The 21396-nt window shown below is 45.2% G+C and overlaps 1 protein-coding gene across 1 annotated transcript in view; it reads right to left on the bottom strand.

Annotated features, from left to right (window-relative positions):
- Window positions 1-2943: 2943 nt before the first annotated feature.
- Window positions 2944-21396, bottom strand: part of LOC138662952 (zinc finger protein 585A-like) — a 187238-nt gene continuing 168785 nt past the window's right edge. Inside the window, exons 8-9 of the mRNA XM_069748964.1 lie at window positions 17283-17288; window positions 2944-3794 (exon numbers count right to left, since the gene is read on the bottom strand). Coding sequence (XP_069605065.1) covers window positions 3037-3794; window positions 17283-17288 — 764 coding nt within the window. The 3' untranslated portion in view covers window positions 2944-3036. The remainder of the gene's footprint in view (window positions 3795-17282; window positions 17289-21396) is intronic.

Below are 21396 nucleotides of genomic sequence, written 5' to 3'. Positions count from 1 at the left end.
AGAATATTAATGAGGACATATTACAATGAGGACAGTCTGCCTTGTATACATACCCGCTGCCATCTTCCCACCGGACCTTGACTCCGCTGCTCCGTCCCTCAGTTGAAGTGCTCTATAAAAAAAAAATATCAAATTGTCTCATGTGTCGATGTGACAGTCAATACTTACCAAGCTGAAGGACAGAAAACAAACCTCACTGACATGATCCACTTCTGACTGACGTGGCTCAAACTCCTCATCAGATGAAGACTCCGCAGAAGACATTCTGATGCATGTTGAAAGAAAAAAAAAATAAGAAATTAGGACATGTAGATCCAAAAAATTCAAAATAAATGCATTGGCTAGGATATACTCACATTGCTCTGGGTCTTGTCCACCAATGCGTCCGGGCAGTGTCTTGTCTTTGGAGTCTGAGAAGTGACCAGAAACTTCCCCCAACCTTCCTTTTATCACCCTGCTGCTATGGGGGAGGCTTATCAGTGTCTAGACAATCTCATCTACAGTCTATTCAACCTTTGTTAAAAAAAACGCATGCATCCAAAAATGCATGCAAAGGCATGTACAAAAAAACGCATGCGTCCCCATTGACTCCAATGTATTTTTGGACCCCAAAAAACCGCATACAAACGCATGCGTTTTTATGTGTCCAAAAAACGCCCCTCAAAAATACTACAAGTAGCATTTTTTAAAATGAACGCATGCAGTAAAAAAATGCATGCGATTGAAAACGCGACCAAACGCGTACAAAAAAACGCATGCGTTTTCAATGTTAAATATAGGGAAAAAACGCATGCGTTTTTTTGTGTGAAAAAAACGCTGCAGACAAAAACGCAAGTGTGAAACCAGCCTAACATAGACAGCAATTCGTTTTTTTTACGCAATCGAATGCATGCGGTTTTATGCGGCAAAAAAAGCCTATAGAAATTACTACATGTTGCATTTCCATGCCAAGACGCAAGCATCGAAAAGACGCATGCGTCATCAAATGCGGCTAAACGCGTACAAAAAAAGCATGCGTTTTTCATGTTAAATATAGGAAAACACGACGCATAGCAGTTCGTCGCTATGTGTAGGGCCGACGTTCCGACGCACATTATGAAATTTGTGCACGACGTGGGAAGCAGATGCAGTTTTTCAATGCATCCGCTGCCCAGTCTGAAGTCTGGGGAGGAGGGGGCGGAGTTTTGGCCGAGCATGCGCGGTTGAAAATGGCGGACGCGACGGACAAAAAAAGTTCACTTGAATGTTTTTTTGTGACGACGGTCCACCAAAACACGACGGATCCATCGCACGACGGACGCGACATGTGGCAATCCGTCGCGATCCGTCACTATTTAAAGTCTATCGGCAAAAAACGCATCGTGCGAGCACATTTGCAGGATCCATTTTTTGCCCAAAACGACGGATTGCAAAAAACGCAAGTATGAAAGTAGCCTTACGAGATCATTACAAAGTCAGTCTCTTTGCGGATGACCTCCTCTTGACCTTAACCAATCCTCATACCACCCTTCCCAATCTGTTCTCCCTCCTTCATGATTTTGAATTGATCTCAGGCCTTAAGATAAATATAGAAAAATCTGAAGCATTATTTGAAAAGACTCCAAAAGATGTGCAGACCAATATGATCTCCCAATTTAAGTTCACAAGAAAGGAGCATTACCTGACCTACCTTGGGAAGAAACTTACAACCAATAAGTCAAGACTGTTCAAATGGAGCTACACCCCACTTAAACAGAACATTCAGGCTGACAGCCTGTTCATATTCAATACGTCCGAAGGAAGGAGCAGTGAAGCTGCCGATGATTGGGTGCAGGGCTCATGTGCAGTAACAACCTCACATAAGCCCCGGGACAGTGAGTCTCGACACTGCTGATGTGGAGCCGGGACGCCAGAGGAGTATGAGTGTTTTTATTTTAATGAAGCTAAACATGAGGAATGAATTCACTGAGAAAAAAAAAATATATGTATATACCGTATTTTTTGGACTATATAGGTTTTAGAGGAGGAAATTAGGGAAAATAATTGAAGCAAAAAATGTGGTCAATTCTGTACTTAATATCCCCTATCCTGGTATATATGGTCCCCTCACCCCCATCCTGATACACAAGGCCTCCTAATCCCTACCCTGGTATGCAAGGCCCCCTCATCCCTAGCCTGATATGCATGGATCCCTCACCCTTACCCTGGTATGCATGCCTCCTCATCCCTAACCTGGTATGCATAGATCCCTCATCCCTATCCTGATACACATGCCCCCCTCTTGATACACATTGCCCCCTCATCCCTATACTGGTATGCAAGGATTCCTCATCCCTATCCTGGTCTGCATGGATCCTTCATCCCTATCCTGGTTTGCATGGATCCTTCATCTCTATCCTGGCAATAATGATCACCCTCTTCCCTATACTAGTATGCATGGGCCCATCCTAATCCTGGTATGCAGGGTCCCCATCTCGTCGTAGTATGCCGGGCACCATCCCTATTCTGGTATGATTGGCCCTCATCCCAGTCCTGGTATGCAGTGCCCCCATTGTGTCATATTATGCATGGCCCCCATCCTTATCCTGGTATGCAGGGCCCCCATCTCGTTCTGGTATGCAGGGCCTCCATCTCGTCCTAGTATGGAGAGCCCATCCCTATTCTGGTATGATTGTCCCCACCCCCATCCTGGTATGCATGGCCCCATCAGAAAACATGAAAAAAGTATATATTACAATTATCTACCCGGCGCTCCCTCGCAGCGTCCTGCTCTGATGCCAGCAGCTGCTTTATGCTTGTAAGCAGCACATGGCAGGGACGTCTGACTGACTGACTTCCGGGGGGTAAATTACGGGTATAGTTTTACATTTGGAATTAATAAAGATTAGTTGTATCCTTTTGTCAGCAAACATGAGGAATGACAAGAGACAACGCATTTAAGAAGATTCAATTTTTATTAAAACTATTCCAACATTATGAACATAAAAAAGGCTTCTCCCCTATGTGACGTCTCTTATGTTTATTAACAGTTGATTTCCAAGTAAAATATTTCCCACATTAAGAAAATGTAAAAGTTTTCTCCTCTGTGTGACTGCACTGATGTCTAACAAGTAGCGGTTTCCATTTAAAACATTTCCCACATTCTGAACAGGAAAAAGGCTTCTCCTCTGTATGAGTTCTCTGGTGACTAACAAGAAGCCTTTTGTAGGTAAAACATTTACTACATTCTGAACAGGAAAAAGGCTTCTCCCCTGTGTGAGTTTTATTGTGATTAACCAAATCTGATTTCCAGTTAAAACATTTCCCACATTCTGAACATGAATATGGCTTCTCCCCTGTGTGAGTTCTCTGGTGACTAACAAGAAGCCTTTTGTAGGTAAAACATTTACCACATTCTGAACAGGAAAAAGGCTTCTCCCCTGTGTGAGTTCTATTGTGATTAACCAAATCTGATTTCCAGTTAAAACATTTCCCACATTCTGAACATGAATATGGCTTCTCTCCTGTGTGGATTCTTTGGTGACTAACAAGATTCGCTTTCAGGACAAAACATTTGCCACATTCTGAACATGAAAAAGGCTTCTCCCCTGTGTGAGTTCTATTGTGATTAACCAAATCTGATTTCCAGTTAAAACATTTCCCACATTCTGAACATGAATATGGCTTCTCTCCTGTGTGGATTCTTTGGTGCTTAACAAGATTCAATTTCAGGTTAAAACATTTCCCACATTCTGAACATGAAAAAGGCTTCTCCCCTGTGTGAGTTCTTTGGTGTGCAACAAAATGTGAATTGTTTTTAAAACATTTCCCACATTCTGAACATGAATATGACTTCTTTACTTTAGGAGCAGTTTGTTTTATAATGCCTCTTTTGTGACTATGATTTTCATTACTACTCAGTAATGAATCAGAAGATGGGACCTGTTTCATAGGATCAGATGACAGATCTTTGCTGTGAATGGAGGATGATATATCTGGAATAACAGCAATCACTTCAGTTGTATCATGAAGGATCTCAAGATTATCAGATTTAAAAATTGAAGATGTCAGCTGTCCCTCTGATCTCCTGGTACAGTCATCTGCTAAGATAAAAAAAAAACATTTTTTTAAATAAAATATCCTTGAGTTTTATATTTTTGAACATTTCTACTTAAACTGTCCATAAAAATGGCAAGCTATGAAAAAAACTTTAATTATTTACAAAGACAATGACTGTTCACAGTCTAACAAAAAACCTTGTTGGATGAACCAGTAGTGTTTGGTGTTCAACTGTTTGTTCATGCTTCCTCTCAAATATCAAATAAAAAGAAACCAATCAATGTTATGTAGGCCAAAATAATACCAATTCTCATCTCACTAAAACAAGTCCCCACTCAGGTTCATCATCTATCAATGGAAAAACAAAGGTTCCCACACTATTAGTGGCTCAAAGGCTGCTGAAAAGTGGCAGAGTTTCTATAAAACCTATCCAGCAAAATCCGCTTTCACTTCAGAGTTTTGCAGTGAGAAGAATCCACTTACGATAATTTGCGGTGTGTCTCCTGGAGCACAATCTGGGCATTATGTGCTGGGTGATAAAATGGCAAATGTGTAATTTTCACTCTCCAACATCCACTGCGTGTTAATTTCCGGAAAGTGGCTGTGGAGTCAAAATATTCATTCCTCCTGCACACGTGGTCTAAATTGTTGGTACCCCTCGTTTAATGACAGAAAAACCCACAATGGTCACATAAATAACTTGAATCTGACAAAATTAATAATAAATAAAAAATCTATGAAAATGAACAAATGAAAGTCAGACATTGCTTTTCAACCATGCTTCCACAGAATAAAAAAAAAAAAATAAACCTCATGAAATAGGCCTGGACAGAAATTATGGAATCCTTAACTTAATATTTTGCTGCACAACCCTTTGAGGCAATCACTGCAATCAAACGATTCTTGTAACTGTCAATGAGACTTCTGCACCTCTCGACAGGTATTTTGGCCGCTCCTCAAGAGTAAACTGCTCCAGTTGTCTTGTGTCTGAAGGTTGCCTTTTCCATACGGCATGTTTCAGCTCCTTCCAAAGATGCTCAATAGGATTTAGATCAACAAAACATCCTTAGGACAATAAACAAAGGATAAAGGAGTGGAGCTAGAAGAATGATTTTTATAAAAAAAAAAAATCTTTTATATTTTTCTTAGATCAACAAACATGATAAATCTAATATATAAAGCTGAATGTGTGTGTGTGTGTATGTATGTATGTCCGGGATTGGCATCTGCACCGTCGCAGCTACAGCCACAAAATTTTGCACAGTCACACGTCTGGACCCCGAGAGCGTCATAGGCTATGTTGTGAGGCAAAATTTTAACCCCTCGCGTTCCAATTCACCAAACAATTTTGCCCCTATCTACATAATGGGGAAAAAAGTGAAAGGAAAAATGTTGGAGGCTTCGTAGCTACAGCCACAAAATTTTGCACAGTCACACGTCTGGACCCTGAGAGCGTCATAGGCTATGTTGTGAGGTGAAATTTTAACCCCGCGCTTTCCAATTCACCAAACAATTTTGCCCCTATCTACATAATGGGGAAAAAGTGAAAGGAAAAATGTTGGAGGCGTCGTAGCTACAGCCACAAAATTTTGCACAGTCACACGTCTGGACCCTGAGAGCGTCATAGGCTATGTTGTGAGGTGAAATTTTAACCCTGCGCTTTCCAATTCACCAAACAATTTTGCCCCTATCTACATAATGGGGAAAAAGTGAAAGGAAAAGTGTTGGAGGCAAATTGACAGCTGCCAGATATGAACAAGGGGGACTTAAAGAGTGAGAGCGATGGCGCCAAAGAGTATATACCGTACAGTTGCTAAGGTGGGGCCCCGACATGGGATACTCACCACACACGGGGATACGGGGATACAACAGCTGTCATCCCAAATCTATCAAAAACAGCCTTCCCAGATCACAATTTAAAAGGGTTACTAGAATTGTTTCCGACCCCCCAACCAGGGAGACCAGAATACAGGAGATGGCACAAAAATTTGAAGCCCGCAACTATCCTACCAATCTCCTTGAGATAGAATCCTCTCGAGCTATTAGTGATCTCAACGACGGGACAGTCAGTATACAAAAGAACCCGAGGCTCCCGTTTGTACATAATCACCACCCCACTATGCACAAAATACATAACCTCATCCGGGGACATTGGCCCCTCCTCCACAAGGCCTATCCCAACATACCTATCTTCAAAGATCCCCCACTAATGTGCACTAGACGAGCCAAAAATATACGAGATAGGGTGGTAAGAGCCGACTTAGGGTCACAAAAATCATCGCTCACTAGGACCCTCACTGACCAAAAAAGAACGGGCACCTTTCCCTGCTTGAGTTGCATGTGTTGCTCGAACATTATCAAAGGGAATGAAGTAGTCCACCCACGAACCGGGAAATCATATCCCATTAGAGAGTTTTACACCTGTGCAACAAGCTTTGTAGTCTACATTATTAAGTGCCCTTGTGGATTACTGTACGTGGGGGAGACCACGCAGGCAATAAGGGATCGCATATCCAGCCACAAATCTACGATCCGACGCGAGAAATTATGGTTACCCCTGCCAGCGCACTTCAAGGAGGCGAGACATAATATTGCCCAACTTAGGTTCCAAATAGTCGAGAGAGTACCACGCCCGAGAAGGGGAGGCAATCACATCCAACTTTTAAAACAGAGGGAGACATATTGGATCTACACCTTGGATACCCTCCACCCAAGGGGATTAAATCGTGAAATTGATTGGCTAACATGAGTATACCCTTTTTTTCCTAGGCGAACTGACCCACTGCACTTATAGCCTCCACCGTGCGCACTATCTAGACGGTAAGATCCATACCCCCCGATTCCTTTACCAATATTTATTTGCCCAGCCTATTTTCACTAGTTTACTTTACTTTATACCCCTATTCTAGTTTTAAAATTATCCCCGTTTTTTTATTATAATTTTTTTATTACCAATTTTTTATTATCATTTTTTATCATTTGTTAATCAAACTTTAGCTTCATTCATTGGTCATCCCCATAGCCTTTATTTTGTTCTTTTCTTTATTTCTTTTATTTCTTTTCTTTATTTTCTTTTATTTTCCCTGTTTTCTTATTTTCTTTTTTTCAAGTTTGGACTCCTACCATTTATATATATTTACATCTGTATTTATATCATGTATCTGCAGTGTTATTGTAACTTTGTACATCTTGTATTATCAATGCCTTATAGTAATCCTTGAAGCACACTGACTGCTTCCTTTCCCCTGTGGTCGCCAGCTCCAGGTGTCTGGACACTGACGCTCGAGCCTACTATCGGCATTGCACATGCACGGGCGCCATCTTACTGTCCCAGCATTGCTTTAACCCACAGCATGCATTGCGCATGCGCGGGCGCCATCTTGGAGTCCCTGCTTGAGCCCACTGCCCATGCGTGAGTGCCATATTGCGGTCTCTGCCGCACAAGACGCCGACAACACACGCGCCGGCTCCACGGGACCTCCCTCCCTTTCCCCTTCACATCATGCAGATGCGGACACTCCGGCCCGCATCCGGTCACCTGACCGGCAATAGCCCTATATAGCGCTGCCTTACTAGACATGGCAGCCATTCCTTAGCAAGGACACAGGTTGTGTCTGCTCCCATCACCTGGCTACCAACGCCGGCCTCTCCACAACCACGGACCGCTGATGTGAGACTTCTACATGCATCCTACAGTTAAGTAATTTGGGACTCTGAGTACTCTATTCTAATAACTCCCCTACTATATTACAGCTGAATTGGTAATCACCACAGCTCCCATTCTCATTGAAACTGGGTACCCGTATTGTTGGACCGAGACTGGGCATACACACCGGCAGGTAGTACACCTACTACATAATCTCATACCACCAGCCGCCCCTATAACCCACTTACCCTAGATATCTATTTCCACAGTTACTTCTATGTACCCTTTCCACTTATTGGGGACATCCAGTGTATTACAGGTTGATCATACAGGCAAGTATAACATGGCTCCGCGGTACCCCACCTGATATGTACTGTACAGACAAATTTACTCCCATATCTATGTATTTCTCTAGCCATATCTGCACGTACGTTTCGTATTACGACAACTGGCCTGCTACACTGTCTGTAGTAAGAACAATATACTGGCAAGTATACTGGAATCTGTCTTACTCACTATTTATCTATCAAGAACTTAACAGATAACATATTACCATATGTCCCTACAGCTATTTCCATATGTGTATCCCACTATACGGCAACCAAGGGTCCATCAGACGGGTATTATTGGCAAATTAGAAGTACGTTGTAGCATATTTCTTTGTGCCCCTTACTATAAGACAGTACCATAATATTCCTTTTTTTCATTTTTTTCATTTTTGCTCTCCACCATTCTCTCCAGGCCCCTTTATTTTGGTTGGCACCATCAGCAACACTGCAGTACAGCCATACATTAGGAATCTCCCACCAGGGTATGCTACTATCTTACTCTCACGCACGTTAGATGCATCTCTTTGCCTCCCTATGCCTCTATTTGTCGTCCTGATGTTATATGCGCCCTATATACAAGCATTGGCTACTTGTGGTTTTGACATGTTTTCCAGATTTGTATATATGTTAATTTTCTTGTAGATAGTCATTGATTGCATTGTATATAGTTATTTATTGTCTTTTCTATTATTTGCTTGTTCCAGCAATAGCGTGATCAAGGCCACGAGCTGGCCGAAACGTCGTTTATGCCTATCGCTACACCAATTTTCCTTTTTGCCACAATTGTTTCAATAAACTTTTTCACCTACATCAAAGCAAGCTTCTGAGTACGAGTGCAGTGATTATATATCGATACCTTCCTTGGTATAAACAGATCCTCAGCGAGATATTTGTATTGTCCCCTTATATACTTATACATGGTTATTAGATCGCCCCTCAGTCGTCTTTTTTCTAGACTAAATAATCCTAATTTCGCTAATCTATCTGGGTATTGTAGTTCTCCCATCCCCTTTATTAATTTTGTTGCCCTCCTTTGTACTCCTTTGTAATTCACGCAAAAATAGCACAAAAAATCAAAACTGGCTGGTTTGGCTAATGTTAAAAATGATTATTTCGCACATATACTTAATCAGGACTATTCACCAGGTGCTTACTCTTAAAAGAAAAATGTCATAATATTCTGATGAAAAGTATAGTGGTTTATTGAATTATCCACAGGAAAACCACATTGTAGCAAAACATAAAAGTAGATGAAATAGTTATGAACAGATTGTCCATGTGTAGATATCAGCACTTGATACTCATCTTTCCCAAAGTTTGAAAGGTAATAGTCGTCTGTCTGTGTGAAGTTTGAAGGTCATCATGGATACCGGCTGTTGTTCCACGTGTCTTGTCTCATGTCCATGGAGAATGATGGTGAAGCAGGAGGTGGCAACCCCCACGTGACAAAAAGCCCCACACCCTCCTTGGAGACGTTATTTATATGTCCAACACAGATCACGTGTTCCCTGTATATGGTGATAATTTATGCTCTGAGCTACACAGAAATAGCTTTTGTAATGTCGGCAAGAAGCAATGTGCTCAGTACAGAATTGAGAATTTAATTACTTAATATTTAACACACTGCCACCCTCTGTTACCCTCCCTTTCTTTGAGGTGCACTCTGTGCGCATCTACTCCCCCTCCAACCTCCAACTGGCTGTCATCTACCGTCCCCCAGGGCCAGCCACCACCTTCTTTGACCACTTCACCACCTGGCTACTCCATTTCCTCGCCGCTGACATCCCCACTATCATCATGGGCGACTTCAACATCCCCATTGACACTTCCCTCTCAGCTGCCACTAAACTTCTATCCCTCACTTCCTCCTTTGGCCTTGCTCAATGGTCTTCTACAGCCACCCACAAAGATGGTCACACACTGGACCTCAGCTTCACCCGCCTCTGCTCCCTATCTAACCTCTCGAACTCACCTCTTCCTGACCACAACCTACTCACATTCTCTTCCCTCTCCACTCCTTGTCTACAACCCCCACCCCACAAACTCTCACACCCTCGCAGAAATCTTAAACACCTTGATCTTCACTCACTCTCTGAATCCCTCCTCCCTCTCACAGACATAAGCTCTCTACACAATGCGGATGATGCTGCCTGTTATGTCTGCTAATGAAAGGTGTAATGAAGGCAATCCAGAGACACAGTGTGCCTAGCGATCAGAGCGCACACAGTGATCTGACAAATACCCAAAAACAAAAGAACGAGCTCTGAGACGTGGAAACTCTGTAGACCACACACCTGATCCTATCCTAAACACAACTAAAAGCGGCTGTGGATTGCGCCTAGCAACTACCTATGCAACTCGGCACAGCCTAAGAAACTAGCTAGCCTAAAGATAGAAAAATAGGCCTGACTTGCCCCCAGAGAAATACCCCAAAGGAAAAGGCAGCCCCCCACATATAATGACTGTGAGTAAGATGAAAAGACAAAACGTAGGGATGAAATAGATTCAGCAAAGTGGGGCCCGATAATCTTAGACAGAGCGAGGATAGTAAAGCGAACTTTGCAGTCTACAAAAAACCCTAAAGCAAAAACCACGCAAAGGGGGCAAAAAAGACCCACCGTGCCGAACTAACGGCACGGCGGTACACCCTTTGCTTCTCAGAGCTACCAGCAAAACAAAAGACAAGCTGGACAGAAAAAAAGCAACAAATAGCAAAAAAGCACTTAGCTATACAGAGCAGCAGGTCACAGGAACAATCAGGAGAAGCTCAGATCCAACACTGGAACATTGACAAGGAGCAGGGATAGCAGCATCAGGCGGAGTTAAGTAACGAAGCAATTAACGAGCTCACCAGAACACCTGAGGGAGGAAGCCCAGAAGCTGCAGTACCACTTGTGACCACAGGAGTGAATTCAGCCACAGAATTCACAACACCTAAAGCAAAAACCACGCAAAGGGGGCAAAAAAGACCCACCGTGCCGAACTAACGGCACGGCGGTACACCCTTTGCTTCTCAGAGCTACCAGCAAAACAAAAGACAAGCTGGACAGAAAAAAAGCAACAAATAGCAAAAAAGCACTTAGCTATACAGAGCAGCAGGTCACAGGAACAATCAGGAGAAGCTCAGATCCAACACTGGAACATTGACAAGGAGCAGGGATAGCAGCATCAGGCGGAGTTAAGTAACGAAGCAATTAACGAGCTCACCAGAACACCTGAGGGAGGAAGCCCAGAAGCTGCAGTACCACTTGTGACCACAGGAGTGAATTCAGCCACAGAATTCACAACAGCTGCCGCTCTATATAACACCACAATAGCTGCAGCTTTGGAATCTCTTGCCCCTCTCACACATACCAAAGCTCGCAAAATCAACAGACAGCCCTGGCACACCAGCCTGACCAAAGAACTGAGGCGAGCTTCCAGAGCTGCTGAGCGCAGATGGAAAAGATCCCACTCCAACGAGCACTTCATCACATTCAAACAGTCCCTCACTACTTTCAAAACCATGCTCGCCACAGCAAAACAAACCTACTTCTCATCTCTCATATTCTCCCTGTCTCACAACCCCATACAGTTATTCAACACCTTCAATTCTCTCCTCCGCCCCCCAGCACCTCCTCCCTCCCCACTCATCTCAGCTGAAGACTTTGCCTCATTTTTCAAGCAGAAGATTGAGAACATCAGAGACAGTAAACAACCCCCAGAACCCTTCCTCCCAACTACCCAGCCCTCCACCTCCAAAACCAACTTCTCCACCATTACAGGAGACGGACTCTCTACTCTACTCTCAAGATCGCATCTCACCACCTGTGCACTTGACCCACTCCCATCCCACTTCATCCCAAACTTCACAGTCTTCATCCCAACCCTAACCCATCTCTTCAACATATCACAACTGGCGTTTTCCCCTCAAGCTTTAAACATGCCTCAATCACACCTATCCTCAAAAAGCCCTCTCTTGACCCATCCTCTGTATCTAGCTATCGCCCTATATCACTTCTCCCCTTTGCCTCAAAACTACTGGAACAACATGTCCATCTTGAACTGTCCTCCCATCTATCTTCCTGCTCCTTCTTCGACGGCTTTCAATCAGGCTTACGGTCACACGACTCCACTGAAACTGCCCTAACTAAGGTCACCAATGACCTATTAACCGCCAAGAGCAAGCGACAGTACTCTATCCTCCTCCTCCTGGACCTGTCCTCTGCCTTAGACACAGTGGACCATTCCATGCTGCTGCAGACCCTCTCATCCCTTGGCATCACAGACTTGGCCCTATCCTGGATCTTGTCATACCTAACTGACTGGACATTCAGCGTCTCCCACTCACACACCACCTCCTCACCTCGCCCCCTATCTGTCGGAGTCCCGCAAGGTTCAGTTCTAGGACCCCTGCTCTTCTCCATTTACACCTTTGGCCTGGGACAGCTCATAGAATCTCACGGCTTTCAGTATCATCTCTATGCTGACGGCACACAGATCTACATCTCTGGACCAGATATCACCTCCCTACTAACCAGAATCCCTCAATGTCTGTCTGCTATTTCATCCTTCTTCTCCACTAGATTTCTAAAACTTAACATGGACAAAACAGAATTCATCATCTTTCCCCCATCTCACACTACCTCCCCAACGAACCTGTCCATTACAGTAAACGGCTTCCCACTCTCCCCAGTCCCACAAGTCCGCTGTCTTGGGGTAATCCTTGACACTGATCTCTCCTTCAAACCACATATCCAAACCCTTTCCACTTCCTGCCGCCCCCAACTCAAAAATATTTCACGGATCCGTACATTCCTAAATCTGCAAAAACCCTAGTCCATGCCCTCATCATCTCCCGCCTCGACTACTGTAACCTCCTGCTCTGTGGCCTCCCCTCTAACACTCTTGCACCCCTCCAATCTATTCTAAACTCTGCTGCCCGACTAATCTACCTGTCCCCCCGCTATTCCCCGGCCTCTCCCCTCTGTCAATCCCTGCACTGGCTCCCCATCACCCAGAGACTCCAGTACAAAACCCTAACCATGACATACAAAGCCATCCACAACCTGCCTCCTCCATACATCTGTGACCTCGTCTCCCAGTACTCTCCTGCACGCAACCTCCAATCTTCACAAGATCTCCTTCTCTACTCCCCTTTTATCTCCTCTTCCCACAATCACATACAAGATTTCTCTCGTGCATCCCCCCTACTCTGGAACTCTCTACCACAACATATCAGACTCTCGCCTACCATCGAAACCTTCAAAAAGAACCTGAAGACCTACCTCTTCCGACAAGCCTACAACTTGCAGTAACCACCGATTGACCAAACCGCTGCACGACCAGCTCTACCCTCACCTACTGTATCCTCACCCATCCCTTGTAGATTGTGAGCCCTCGAGTGCAGGGTCCTCTCTCCTCCTGTACCAGTTGTGACTTGTATTGTTCAAGATTAGATGAGAATGCTTGGTCTGGGGGAAAATGTGTGTAAATGGGTTAGTAACTGGCTTAGTGATAGAAAGCAGAGGGTGGTTATAAATGGTATAGTCTCTAACTGGGTCGCTGTGACCAGTGGGGTACCGCAGGGGTCAGTATTGGGACCTGTTCTCTTCAACATATTCATTAATGATCTGGTAGAAGGTTTACACAGTAAAATATCGATATTTGCAGATGATACAAAACTATGTAAAGCAGTTAATACAAGAGAAGATAGTATTCTGCTACAGATGGATCTGGAGAAGTTGGAAACTTGGGCTGAAAGGTGGCAGATGAGGTTTAACAATGATAAATGTAAGGTTATACACATGGGAAGAGGGAATCAATATCACCATTACACACTGAACGGGAAACCACTGGGTAAATCTGACAGGGAGAAGGACTTGGGGATCCTAGTTAATGATAAACTTACCTGGAGCAGCCAGTGCCAGGCAGCAGCTGCCAAGGCAAACAGGATCATGGGGTGCATTAAAAGAGGTCTGGATACACATGATGAGAGCATTATACTGCCTCTGTACAAATCCCTAGTTAGACCGCACATGGAGTACTGTGTCCAGTTTTGGGCACCGGTGCTCAGGAAGGATATAATGGAACTAGAGAGAGTACAAAGGAGGGCAACAAAATTAATAAAGGGGATGGGAGAACTACAATACCCAGATAGATTAGCGAAATTAGGATTATTTAGTCTAGAAAAAAGACGACTGAGGGGCGATCTAATAACCATGTATAAGTATATAAGGGGACAATACAAATATCTCGCTGAGGATCTGTTTATACCAAGGAAGGTGACGGGCACAAGGGGGCATTCTTTGCGTCTGGAGGAGAGAAGGTTTTTCCACCAACATAGAAGAGGATTCTTTACTGTTAGGGCAGTGAGAATCTGGAATTGCTTGCCTGAGGAGGTGGTGATGGCGAACTCAGTCGAGGGGTTCAAGAGAGGCCTGGATGTCTTCCTGGAGCAGAACAATATTGTATCATACAATTATTAGGTTCTGTAGAAGGACGTAGATCTGGGTATTTATTATGATGGAATATAGGCTGAACTGGATGGACAAATGTCTTTTTTTCGGCCTTACTAACTATGTTACTATGTTACTATGTATTATTGTACTTGTTTTATTATGTATACCCCTCCTCACATGTAAAGTGCCATGGAATAAATGGCGCTATAATAATAATAATATACTACATGGCCAGTGTTATATACTATGTGGGCAATGTTATATACTGAGTGGGCTGCGTTATATACTGCATGGCTGCTATATACTACGTGGCCAGTGTTATATACTATGTGGGCAATGTTGTATACTGCGTGGGCTGTGTTATATACTACATGGCTGCTATATACTACGTGGGCTGTGTTATATACTATGTGGGCAGTGTTATATACTGTGTGGGCTGCGTTATATACTACATAGCTGCTATATACTACGTGGCCAGTGTTATTTACTATGTGGGCAATGTTATATACTGCGTAGGCTGTGTTATATACTGTTTGGCCTGTGTTATATACTGCGTGGCCACTGTTATATACTGCGTGGCCACTGTTATATACTGCGTGGCCTGTATTAACGCATCAGGTATTCAAGAATATGTCGTGGCCTGTGCTATATACTATGTGGCTGCTATATACATACATATTCTAGAATACCCAATGCGTTAGAATCGGGCCACCATCTAGTAGTATATATTTGTATAAGTAGAGACTGTATAACTGTATTTTTATATGTATAGTGACATAATTAAAATTTACTCCAGTAATAATACTGTGATGTAGCGATGTCCTTGCTGTGCAGTGAATAGGCAGTGACCCATATAAAGTTCAAACAAAGTTTTGTTTATTTCACAGCATACTCACAACCGGAAAAGAAAACAAACAAGTCCTTCGGTATGCAGCCGGGAAAAATAACAACAGTCCACAGTCCGCTGCCGTGAGCGTATTACACCCCCATGTACGCTCGGGTGTCTGGCTTTTCAGGCTCTGCCTGGCCCGTGTTTCTCCACACGGAAGGAGCTCTGCACAAGCCTCCTGCTAGGTCTGAATCCCAGACCAGACTGACACACCCAAACTCTCTTGCTGGGGTTTTTTTTTCTATCCTCCAGATTCTATGGCCATGGGCCACTATAAGCTGGAGGAAACGGACCGGCCCCACTACCATCCTGCAGTCCGTTTCAAAATAAAAGCCCATACCAGGTTTTCCTGAATAAATTCTGGGACAAATAACTTGACCCAGTTCACACTTACTTTTATTCTTCCCTGTGTCTCACAGGCAACCTGCTGTGAGCACAGGGCACTCCAGCGGATCTAATATGCTTCTAAGCACATCCTGGGGGACACATAGCGACCCTCGCATATGACACCGGTCACTGCCTCACATACCCCCCCTCTGTTCAGACTTGTGGGGTTGAACATTTGTCAGCATACATGGTGCCCGTGACAGGGCATCTGCATTTCCCTGTGATTTCCCAGCCCGATGTTCCACAGAGAAGCTGAAATTTTGTAGGGACAAGAACCATCTTGTGACTCGGGCATTCCTTTCCTTTGCATTTCTCATCCAGACAAGGGGTGAATGGTCTGTTACCAACCGAAACTGACGCCCAAGCAAATAGTAGCGTAGGGACTCCAAGGCCCATTTAATCGCCAAGCACTCCTTCTCCACTACGCTATAATTTTTCTATGCCGGGGTCAGTTTCCTGCTTAAATAGGTGACTGGATGCTCATCCCCGTTCACCTCTTGCGACAGCACCGCTCCTAAGCCTACCTCTGAGTCATCGGCTTGCACAATAAAGGTTTTCTTGAAGTCGGGGCTGATGAGGACCGGCTGTCCACACAACGCCGACTTCAGAGACTGGAACGCTTCCTCTGCTTGAGGATTCCACTTGACCATCACCGTTTTCTTCCCTTTTAACAGGTCCGTTAGGGAAGCCGATTTACCAGCAAAATTGGGTATAAACCGACGGTAATACCCAATGATGCCACGGAATGCCCTCACTTGTTTGGAACTTAAGGGCTTGGGCCAGTTTTGAATGGCCTCAATTTTGTTCACTTGAGGTTTGATAACCCCCCGGCCGATCACGTATCCCAAGTACCGGGCTTCCGTGAGACCTATCACACATTTCTTTGGGTTTGCTGTTAACCCTGCGGCTCTAAGAGACTCTAGCACTGCTTGTACCTGGGACAGATGGGTATCCCAGTCGGTACTAAAGATGACTATGTCATCCAAATAGGCCAATGCGTAATCTCTATGTGGTGCTAACACAATGTCCATCAGCCTCTGGAATGTGGCCGGAGCCCCATGTAACCCAAAAGGTAAGACAATGTATTGAAAGAGACCCTCTGGGGTTATAAAAGCAGTCTTTTCCTTCGCTGACTCTGTTAAGGGAACCTGCCAGTAACCTTTCGTGAGATCCAGCGTGGTGAAGTACTGGGCCTTCCCCAGTCTCTCAATTAGCTCGTCCACCCGTGGCATGGGATACAGGTCAAATTTTGACACTTCATTTAACTTCCTAAAGTCATTACAGAAGCGTAATGACCCATCAGGTTTTGGTATAAGTACAATGGGGCTAGCCCACTCACTTCGGGACTCCTCAATGACTCCCAACTGGAGCATTTGCTTTACCTCGGCCGCGATGGCTTGCCTTCAGGCTTCTGGCACTCGGTACGGTTTCATCCGCACCTTTACCCGGGGCTCAGTGACAATGTCATGCTGAATCACTGAGGTTCACTCTGGCAGCTCTGAGAATACATCCATATTCTGCTGTACCAAAGCTCGAGCCTCCCGCCGCTGCTGTTTTGTGAGGGCATCATTGACTTTTACCTCACACCTGGCTGTGTCCTTGGCCAGGGCCAGAGGGACCTCCGATTGTATGACCGTAGTTGCATCTGTGACCAAACATTCTCGGTCCTTCCAGGCCTTTAGCAGGTTTACATGGTACAACTGCTCGGGTTTTCTTTTCCCGGGTTGGTACACTTTGTAATTCACTTCCCCCACCTTTCCCCGTATCTCATACGGCCCTTGCCACTTGGCCATGAGTTTACTCTCTGGGGTTGGCACTAGTACCAACACCCGGTCTCCTTCTTTAAAGGACCTGACCGTGGCCCTTTTATTATAGGTACGGCTCTGAGCGGCCTGGGCATCCAACAGATGCTCCTTTACGATGGGTTGCACGACTGCAATCCGATCCTGCATACTTGCCACATACTCGATAACACTCTTATGTGAAGTGGGCTCCTGTTCCCATGTCTCTTTGGCTACATCCAGCAGCCCCCTCGGGTGCCTGCCATACAATAGCTCAAATGGGGAGAACCCCGTGGACGCCTGCGGTACCTCGCGTATGGCGAACATTAAATATGGCAATAACATATCCCAATCCTTCCCATCCTTGGCGACCACCTTTTTGAGCATGGCCTTGAGGGTCTTATTAAACCTCTCGACCAACCCATCGATTTGTGGATGGTACACTGACGTACGCAACTGTTTAATTTGGAGCAATTTACATAGCTCCCTAGTCACTTTAGACATAAAAGGGGTTCCCTGATCTGTAAGGATCTCCTTGGGGAGCCCAAGACGACAAAACATGGCAAACAGTTCACGGGCTATTAGTTTAGCCGAAGTGTGCCGGAGCGGTATCGCCTCTGGATACCGAGTGGCGTAGTCTACGACTACTAATATGTGCTGATGGCCCCGGGCGGATTTTACTATTGGTCCCACCAGATCCATCGCTATCCGCTCAAAGGGTACTTCTATGATGGGCAGAGGTACTAACGGACTCTGGTAGTTTGTGGTGGGTGAGGTTAGTTGACACTCAGGACAAGTGTCACAGTACTTTGTAACCTCAGCGTAGACACCAGGCCAAAAGAACCTCTGTAATATGCGCTCTAATGTCTTTTTGGCCCCCAAGTGCCCCCCCAATATGTGAGTGTGAGCCATGTCGAGCACCGCCCGACGATAGGGTTGGGGCACTACCAGTTGTTCCACCACCTCATCCCGGACTTTATCAACCCTGTACAGTAACTCCTGGATGACCACCATCCGGGGAAACTCCTTTTCTGCACCAGGTTGTTGTGCCACCCCATTTACCTCGATTACTCTTTCCCTTGCCCGGGTCAGAGTGGGATCCTGGAGCTGGGCAGTCCCAAACTTACCAGGTGACACCTCCAGCTCATGAATTGGTGGATTCTCTTCCACTTCCCCTGCAAATACCTCTAGGGGAAACCTATCGGGATTACACACTGTCCCTATCGTGGCGACCCCTACGGCAGGTATCCCTGACTCGGGATCTTCGGGTTCTGCACCCGGAATGCTTTTTACCCTGAGAGGGTTAACTCTGGTCTCCCAGAGGGACCAGAACAACGGTAAGTCTCTACCCAACACAGTCCCATACGGAAGAGTTTTTACCACTCCCACCACATGTTTTATCTCTCCACATGGGGTGCAGAACGTGACCTCCGCAGTCGGGTACTCTCGGAGGTCCCCATGTATGCACACTACCCCCACCTTTCGTCCAATAGAACTGTCCCCAGCAACCAAGGACCCGTGTACCAGGGTCACCAAGCTCCCCGAGTCCAAGAGAGCATCCGTTTGGTACCCGTTAACGAGCACTCTGCACAGCTGAGGTTCGGTACCGGCAGGGTCTGTAGTGGCAATGCAGACTGGCTGGGCATACATAGACACGCGGCGGGTATACTCGCAGTCCATGGGTTCTGTTGTTAGGGGACAATTAGCAACCACATGTCCAGGTTCTTGGCACCGCCAACACGTAACGACTGTGGCACGAGGTAACCTTGGAGCCAGTTTAGGGGACACAGGTCTGTGGTCACTCTCTTTCCGAGACAACCCCTCAGCACGGACTCGGTCCGCTCTTGTCCCAGTGGAGGGCCGTGGACTTTTCTCAGACTCCTGAGCTGGCGGAGCCTTACGTGACAGCCGAAGCGGAGCAGTGTCCCGTATAAAGTCCTGGGTGGCCTTATATCGCTCTACCAGGCCTACAACCTGGTCTAGGGTACCCGGGTCCCCTTGACCCACCCAACACTGAATGGCCGCTGGCAGAGCCCTCACCAGTCGGTCGACCACCACCCTCTCCACTATCTGACTTGTGGATAAAGTCTCAGGTTGGAGCCACCGTTTCACAAGCTGCAATAAGTCAAAAATCTGAGACCGGGCAGGCTGGGCTTCCACAAAAGTCCAAGAAAACACCCGTTGAGCTCTCACATAAGTATTAACCCCCAGTCGGGCAAGGATCTCACCTTTTAACTTGGAATAGTCCTGGGCATCCTCCCGACTGAGGTCAAAGTAGGCCTTTAGCGCATCACCCCTCAAGAACGGAGCCACAACTTCAGCCCACTGTGCTGCTGGCAGATTCTCCCGTTCTGCCGTGCGCTCATAGACGGTGAGGAAAGCTTCCACGTCATCTTCCGGACTCAATTTCCTCAAAGCGGAGCGGACCTTGTCACCGGCATCGCGACGTTCCGGGGTCGGTGCTGGAGGTGCCTCTCGCAGGGCTGTAATTTGCTGCAGCAACAGATTATTAGTTTGTTGCTGTTGTTGCTGTGTGAGGACTAGCTGCCTCAGGATCTCCTACATTTTGTCTGTAGGCCTGAATTGCAATGTAGCAGGCTTAATAACAGACATGCAAATGGCGTTGGGGTATGCCTTAATTCACACTGCTCCGCATTCTCCAACCAATTGTGATGTAGCGATGTCCTTGCTGTGCAGTGAATAGGCAGTGACCCATATAAAGTTCAAACAAAGTTTTGTTTATTTCACAGCATACTCACAACCGGAAAAGAAAACAAACAAGTCCTTCGGTATGCAGCCGGGAAAAATAACAACAGTCCACAGTCCGCTGCCGTGAGCGTATTACACCCCCGTGTACGCTGGGGTGTCTGGCTTTTCAGGCTCTGCCTGGCCCGTGTTTCTCCACACGGAAGGAGCTCTGCACAAGCCTCCTGCTGGGTCTGACTCCCAGACCAGACTGACACACCCAAACTCTCTTGCTATCCTCCAGATTCTATGGCCATGGGCCACTATAAGATCTGGGCTGGAGGAAACGGACCGGCCCCACTACCATCCTGCAGTCCGTTCCAAAATAAAAGCCCATACCAGGTTTTCCTGAATAAATTCTGGGACAAATAACTTGACCCAGTTCACACTTACTTTTATTCTTCCCTGTGTCTCACAGGCAACCTGCTGTGAGCACAGGGCACTCCAGCGGATCTAATATGCTTCTAAGCACATCCTGGGGGACACATAGCGACCCTCGCATATGACACCGGTCACTGCCTCACAATACTTAGAACTACATTAAATACATATATTAAATATATACATATGTGTAAGATAGTTCAATTGTTTTGTTTCTAAATGAATATGAAATTAACCTTTTTCTGTTATTTTTCCTTAGAATTTTCATTTCAAAGCAGTAATTTGATCAAGAAACCTCTTCCATGGATTTATGTCTTTATTTACACAGGAAGTTATAATAACTGCATGATTTTATAGATTTAACAGATAGAAGAAATAATATATAATTAACAATCTAAATTTTGTTTTTTGTGTGCTGTTAACATTTTTTGTAACAATGCAATTTTTTTCTTTGCATGGTAATAATATTCTTTTCTGCATGACATGATAGTCACAGCAGGTGACATCTGACCTGTGGGCTAATAATAAGGAGACCATACACCCCTGCTTCAGTTTGCAAGTCACAGGAATTCTTTAGGCCTAAGTTTCAGGGTTCAGTTACAAATACAAACCCTTGTACCAAGTATAGCTGTACAACTATTTCCCAAGTTTCTACTATCTATAGAATGGTTTACAAAGTGTTAGGTTATGTGTATTTGGGGAATATTCAAAGAAATATTAAGATATTAAATGTAATAGTTTACAATGCGCATTGATAATTAGGACAATAATTTGGGTTAAT

Source organism: Ranitomeya imitator, chromosome 2, assembly GCF_032444005.1.
Source record: "Ranitomeya imitator isolate aRanImi1 chromosome 2, aRanImi1.pri, whole genome shotgun sequence".
Lineage (NCBI taxonomy): Eukaryota > Metazoa > Chordata > Amphibia > Anura > Dendrobatidae > Ranitomeya > Ranitomeya imitator.
The sequence above is the reverse complement of the archived record's forward strand: the minus strand, read 5'-3'. Positions and strand labels throughout refer to the sequence as shown.